General features: G+C 38.7%; 1 protein-coding gene across 1 annotated transcript; it reads left to right on the top strand.

The window, feature by feature from the left end:
- Nucleotides 1–330: 330 nt before the first annotated feature.
- LOC143554625 (uncharacterized) lies at nucleotides 331–968 on the top strand. The gene is made up of 2 exons (XM_077044344.1): nucleotides 331–368; nucleotides 458–968. The coding sequence occupies exons 1-2, from the start codon at nucleotides 331–333 to the stop codon at nucleotides 966–968; spliced, it is 549 nt and encodes a 182-aa protein (XP_076900459.1).
- Nucleotides 969–7,273: the final 6,305 nt, after the last annotated feature.

Below are 7,273 nucleotides of genomic sequence, written 5' to 3'. Positions count from 1 at the left end.
TCTCTAGCTATGAAAATATGAAGGAAATCCATCTTGGTATGTCATTTGAATCCAAGGACGACGTGATGTCAGCAGTCCGTATGTGGAACTTGAAAAGCACAAAGAGCTCTACGTGTCCGATAGCAAGCCAACCTTTTGGAAAGCAAAATGTCGCACATTAAAGCCAAACAAATATGGTACTCCTATCCAGCCCCCTCCAACATGCTGTTGGGATGTAACCGCCTCTAAAAGAAAAAAAATTCAACTTATGTAGAATAAATGTATGGACACCTGCACATAGTTTCTACTCCACAGTAGAACGCAACAATAACCGCTCATTAAGATCCAAAGATGTTGCTTCACATATCTTATCGCAAATTCGTGCATATGTAACTTATAAAGCAAAACAGATTCAATCTTACATCAAGGAGAAGTTGAACGTTGATATTATGTATATTAAAGCGTGGACTGCATGAAGAAAAGCTATAGAGAGTATCTACGGTAGTTGGGAAAGTAACTTCGAAGAGTTACCTAAGTACATTGCAGCATTACAACTCGCAAACCCGGATACTATTGTACAATGGTTACATCATCCGCACGGGTCATCAGAATGTGCAGTATTCAAATGCGTTTTTTGGGCGTTCGGGGAGAGTATTAAAGCTTTTCATTATTTCCAGCCCGTTATCTCCGTAGATGGGACTCATCTAAAAGGTTCATATCGGGGTAAGTTGTTGATTGCGGTTACGAAAAATGCAAACAATCACATACTGCCAATGGCGTATGCAATTGTCGATGAAGAAACAAATGAAAGTTGGATGTGGTTTTTCCAACAGTTACGAGAGCACATTGTAAATGACAATATTGGCAGCCTCTGTGTTATCTCCGACCGACAAGGAATCATTAAGGCGACGGAGACTTTAGATTATTGGAAAGAGCCTAATGCTTACCGTCGTTTTTGTCTTCGTCATATTAGAAGAAACTTGCGCTAAAATTCAAGAGCGCAACCTTGAAGAGGTTATGTTGGGAAATTGGTAGCACAACGCACCGCAGAAAGTACTTGCATTTGGTTAGGCAAATGAAGGCTATCAATCAAAAAGCTTGGGATTACTTAAATTCCATTGATAAAAGTAAATGGACTGTGGTGCATGATAAGAATAATCGTCGGTGGGGTAACCTAACTACCAACATCTCTGAAAGTTTAAATAATGTCCTATGCTTTGCTAGATTGTTGCCTATAAAAGCATGCATTGAGTACACGTTTAATAGAGATGTAGCCCAGTATGTAATGCACACTCAGATCGCATGGAGTTGCAATACGGCGTTACCCCCCCCCCCCCCCACGCTTATGGGGTTTGTTCAATGCCCGTGATCAACGATCGCGAGAACATACAATGTATCTTTTTGATGTTACAGAGAGGCGGTATCGAGTTGAATCAAGGCTTCAAACAATCGATGATGGTGGAAAAGAATATACGGTTGAGTATAAGAAACGAAAATGCACGTGTGGTAAGTGGCAACTAAATAAATTTCCATATTCCCACTCCATTGAAGTTTGCCACTGGAGACGTGAACAACCTCACGATGTTTTTGATGTTCGATTCCACACAGCAACATACCGTCAACAATATGAAGGCCACTGGTACCCCCGTCGGACACCGTGATTATTGGAGGGACCCGGGTTGGACAATTCGAGGTGAATCCTCTCAAATTACCATGAAACGAGGGAGGAGACATGCTAGAAGAATTTATAACGAGATGGACGACCATTATGATGATGAACCTAGAGTTCGTAAATGTGGCGTATGCAGAGAAGTCGGTCATTATAAAAATAACTATCCCAATCTTTATCAGTGGCATTTGTTTGTAGTTTCCTAAAATAGCTTTATTGTTTGTTTAAATTATTGCGTGTGTTTCAATTATTGTGTAATATCACGTTTCTCATGAATATATTTTCTTATTGTATGTTTATGTTATGGAAAGGGATGTGGATGGTGAGTTAAAATTATGTGGATGATATATATTGACAACGTATAGTAATGTGGATTATAAAAAAAATGTTTTTGTTACCTTTTCTTTTTCAGTTTAATTGGACCCCTTATGATGAGGATCCCCCGCTTTATGATGAGAATCCCCCGCTTTGACCATGTACAGTATGCTGCTACGATCCTCGTTTTGAACGCGGTCAGTTTGTTTGCGAAGCATATACGTGATAAATATCAGAAAAGAAAAAATCATGGTAAAAACACAGCATATGTCAACAAATTATTACAACCAAAGTTTCAAAAAAAACTGTTTTTTTGTATAACTTTATGATAGATTTGAAGATCTCAAACACCCCCCATTGACCACGTACAATATGTTGCTGCCATCCTCGTTTCGGACGCGGTCAGCTTGTTTGAGAAGCATATACGTCATAAATATCATAAAAGAAAAACCATGGTAAAAACACAGCGTCAACAAATAATTACAACCAAAGTTTCAAAAAAACTGTTTTTTGTATTAACCTTTTTGACATATTTGAAGATCTCAAACACCCGGCTTTGACCGCGTACAATATGCTGCTGCGATCCTCGTTTTCGACACCGTCAGTTTGTTAGGGAAACATATACGTGATAAATGTTAGAAAAGAAAAAATCATGGTAAAAACACAGCGTATGTCAACAAATAATTACAACCAAAGTTTCAAAAAAATTGTTTTTGTATAACTTTTTGACAGATTTGAAGATCTCAAACACCCCGCTTTGACCACGTACAATATGCTGCTGCAATCCTCGTTACGGACGCGGTCAGTTTGTTTGGGAAGCATATACGTGATAAATGTCAGAAAAGAAAAAACCATGGTAAAAACACAGCGTATGTCAACAAATAAATGTCAACAAATAATTGCAACCAAAGTTTCAAAAAAACTATTTGTATATTAACTTTTTTGACATATTTGAAGATCTCAAACACCCCGCTTTGACCACGTACAATATGTTGTTGCGATCCTCGTTTTGGACGCGGTCAGTTTGTTTGGGAAGCATATACGTGATAAATGTTAGAAAATAAAAAACCATGGTAAAAACACAGCGTATGTCAACAAATAATTACAACCAAAGTTTCAAAATAAATTGTTTTTTGTATAACTTTTTTGACAGATTTGAAGAACTCAAACACCCAGCTTTGACCACGTACAATATGTTGTTGCGATCCTCGTTTAGGACGTGGTCAGTTTGTTTGGGAAACATATATGTGATAAATGTCAGAAAAGAAAAAACCATGGTTAAACACAGCGTATGTTAACAAATAATTATAACCAAAGTTTCAAAAACTGTTTTTTTGTATTAACTTTTTTGACATATTTGAAAATCTCAAACCCCCCGCTTTGACCACATACAATATACTGCTGCGATCCTCGTTTCGGACGCGGTCAGTTTGTTTGCGAAGCAGATATGTGATAAATATCAGAAAAGAAAAAAAAAACATGCTAAAAATACAGCATGGGTCAACAAATAAATACAAAACACAATCAGGTTTGACATAATCAAATTCAAACTAACATTAGAAATTCAAATAAATACATAACTAAATCTCCAGGACATAATCAATGATGGTGATGGTGTTTTCCCATATAACTACCACAATCAGGTGCCACACCGGCGTTTGAACGTTTTGTCCTTCTTGGGCCATTTTGGCTATTAGCGGGTTGTACTTCTTGAGTTGGTCCTGATTCTCCTCCCGTTAAATTTTGAGATTCACGACTCCAATAATTGCTCCAACCAGATGAATCCAAGTTCAGCAACACTGGGGAAATGTTTGAATAGTTTGGTCGTTGCTCGTCTTCAGGAATCAGAAGGTAATCAAATGACTGAGAATTTGGGGACAAACCGGATAATTGTTGAGAATTTAGGGACAACCTACACAAAAATGAAGAACTATGTTGTTGTATAGATGATCCTTGACTATTATCTTATATACCCGAAAAAAATGGATGTGTAAGTGGGGACAAATTTAACGGTTGATCCTGTTGTCGGCTTTCCCACGGTACCCATCCCTCGCTATTTTGGGAGGTAGAGGAATCAACTTCATTATTTTAACCATATCGTCGCCCACGTCGCCTAGGCAAATGTTGCGGGAAAGTTACATCTTAACCTAGGTCAACCGGATCTGTCTGAAGCTGTGAAGAATAGTATAACCTATTGGGTTCATTAACCATACCCAACACTTGATCCACGGTATTCCGAATCCAATGGAATTGCTGTGAATATGGTGGAGCAGCCTTGTGCATGTAGTCACCGACATGTTGGTATATTGTAGCAACCCCGTCAACCTATACAAAAACAAATATTATGAGTTTGTTATTATGTATAAAAAACAATATGGTAACTGGAATCAAGTGCACAAACCATTGTGTTAAATCTAGATTCGTCATCTTGAAATTGTGGTGGCGGGATCTCATTGGTGGTTGGAGAAATAAGATATAGAGTTGTACGATCCTTATACCATTGTATGTAATCCAGTGCTACCGTAGGTGTATATGTTTTTGGTCCTTCTACCACGTTATCTAAACTTGTGACCCATTGGGACACATACAAAGAATTGTAAGTCAACCAATCGGTGTATGACTTTCCTGAACGTGTTAGTTTGTATAACCTTTGGTGCTCTTCATTATCAATATGTGTATGTTGTGAGATTTGTTGAAGCATGGAAAATTGTCTTAAAGTAATCTGAAGTACACAAACCAAACTGAACATATCATAAGTTTCAGTTTACGGGTCAAAAACAAGGTAAAAAAGGCTGCATCAAATTTTTGTTAACGGGTCATTTCGGCTCAACTTAACTAAACTCGACAGGAGATTTAAGTTGTGAACAGGTCATATTTGTATATAGAGTTGGTTAGGAGTAACCCGACTGTAACAACGTGAAAATTTCGAGTTCAAAGTATCAACTTTCCAAAGTCTAGGGACTAAAATTGCCAAATTCCAAAGTTGAGGGTTAAAAATGAAAAATCTATTTTCCTGACCCATCGCGCTACGCGATGAGTCAGAAGAGACTCCCATCGCGTTCTGCGATGGGGTGTCTGACAATGTGTGACACGTGTGCCACGTGGCACACGGTGGCACCATGTGCTGCCACGTGTCACCACGTGGCAACACTGCCGCCACGTGTTGCCACATGGAGTGGTGTCTTCCATGTGTCGACACGTGGCAGGCCTAAACCTCTGCGTCATCAGGTCTATATCGCGGTACGCGATAGGCCTGCCCAGGGACCTATCGCGTAGCGCGATGGGACCCAATTTGAGGTCTATAAATAGTGACCATGGGCACTTCATTTCTGCACACCAACATTGCTCTCACATCTCTCTACTCTCTCACTAGAATATCTTACTCTCACACTAGAATATCTAGAAATTTGTGCCTCGTTTCCTCGATAAAGCGTGCCTCGAATCTCTCGTTTGTGTACCGACGTTTCCTTGAAGTTTGTGCCACCCTACACCGTCATTCATCAAGAAGGCGTTGTTGTAATGGCAAATAGTCCCGAAAGACGTGCCGACAAGTGTTGAAGTTGGAATATCCAAGTTGATCGAGAAAAGTAAAGCGGCGTCGGAGTGCTGCTCATTTCTCTAGGGTTCCTATACGCCACTTAAGGTTAGGCGTAATATCGAATTCAATGTAATTTAATATTATATTCAAGGCTTAAGCCTTAAGTCGAGGTTATACTCGATACCTCGATAAAAGAAAAGAAATCATAACAAAGAAATGAATGAAAGAATGATTAGAGAATATTGTGATAACATGTATATGTGTGTAAGTATATATGTATATTCTTTGTTATGAAATATTATTTAATAAATAAAGAGTATTCTTAAATAATGAAAGAAAAGATTGCGTTTCTTGGAGAAGAAGAAACGTCAGGTTTTTATTATAAACTAAAGGTTTATAACTTACTTTTAAACTAAAGGTTTTCAAGTAAATAAGAATTGAACTAAAGGTTCAATCGAGGATTGAGATATAAGACTAAAGCTTTTAAGCCGGATCGTGTATCCAACTAACAAATATTTATACTCGTACTGTAGGTGCGAGATAAAGAAATGGAAAGACCCTTGGACGGTGAGTGAAGCCGATCCTAAAGAGATAAGGTGAATACGCCCCCAAACTTTTATAAACTTGTTTTCAAAATGAGTCAAACTTGTTATGTGAAATTGTTTACAAGGAACTATGTGTTCCTAAATCCGTTATAACTATGGGTATAAACCTAGCCCTCAGGCTGTGGTATACGTGTGTCTGGATCCTTACATAGGTGGTACTATGCGATGTATGGGCATGATCGCACCACCCTTGGTCGTAGGACGCTCTCCTGCAGGGAGTACGACCTTATGTGTATATTTACTGGTACTTAATTAAGTCAAACGCTGTGGTGTTTGCTCAGGTGACCTAGCGTAGAGGCTCTAGTTTATAATGTGTTATTTGACTTTGTTATTCCTAAGCCACGTTGGGCCGAGGCAGGCGTAGTCTCGAGGGGTAATAAAGTAAAAGAAGTTATTTTGCGTCAGCGTATTCACCAGCATTCGTTGCTGACGTATTTTCTTACATTTTGCTGGTGAACAAGTTTAGCGTTTGGAGTGTCGAAGCGCTATTGATATATCCGATGGCTCGGATCTTTTGTTAAACTTAAATATATAAACGATGGTGGTTTTGGAATATATAACAAGTAATATTTTGAAATAGTTCGGGAGTCTTTTATAATCCCAACTTTTGTATTGTAAATATTTACTACTTAAATCCACAAGTTTTACAAGTCTTCCGCTAAACGAATGCAACTCTGATTTACTTACACTTGTGGTACCAACTATTGATCATACTCCTAGGCCTTAGATAGGGGTGTGACAGGTTGGTATCAGAGCCATCGATCTTAGTGAATTGGGTATCATAAAACAATACCCAAACTTCGATCCAAGTTTAGGAAATAATTGTTTATGTGTTTTAGGGATAAGATAGGCTGGTAACCTTTCTTTCCCACTCTAAACTCTAAACCACCCATATTTATAGATTTCGTTTAAAGCTCATATGGAGAATTATGTGCGCAAGGCAAAGGAGGCCGGAATTGCCGAACCCTACCCCGAAGACAACATGAGTGATGGCTACTATGAAGCATACTTCAACCAAGATATGGAATACGATTTGTCCAAACTCGTGTACTACCCCGGAAGTCGACACTATCCAATAGACGTTCCTGATAGTCCACCAAAGCAAGGAATTGAGCCACCAAGACACTCAAGCTACCATCCACCGACAATACCGATGTATAATCCTTC

Source organism: Bidens hawaiensis, unplaced genomic scaffold (genome assembly GCF_021521415.1).
Source record: "Bidens hawaiensis isolate Kalapana, Puna unplaced genomic scaffold, B.hawaiensis_p1.1 tig00017763_1, whole genome shotgun sequence".
In the NCBI taxonomy this organism is placed as follows: Eukaryota; Viridiplantae; Streptophyta; class Magnoliopsida; order Asterales; family Asteraceae; genus Bidens; species Bidens hawaiensis.
Note: the sequence above shows the minus strand (reverse complement) of the source record. Positions and strands in the feature narration are given on the sequence as shown.

Excerpts from the sequence above, each read along its gene's own strand:
- LOC143554625 (XM_077044344.1), top strand. The coding sequence starts at position 331 with ATGTTGCTTCACATATCTTATCGCAAATTCGTGCATAT. Across the intron at positions 369-457 it reads TATCGCAAATTCGTGCATAT|AAAAGCTATAGAGAGTATCT; the intron begins GTAACTTATAAA and ends GACTGCATGAAG.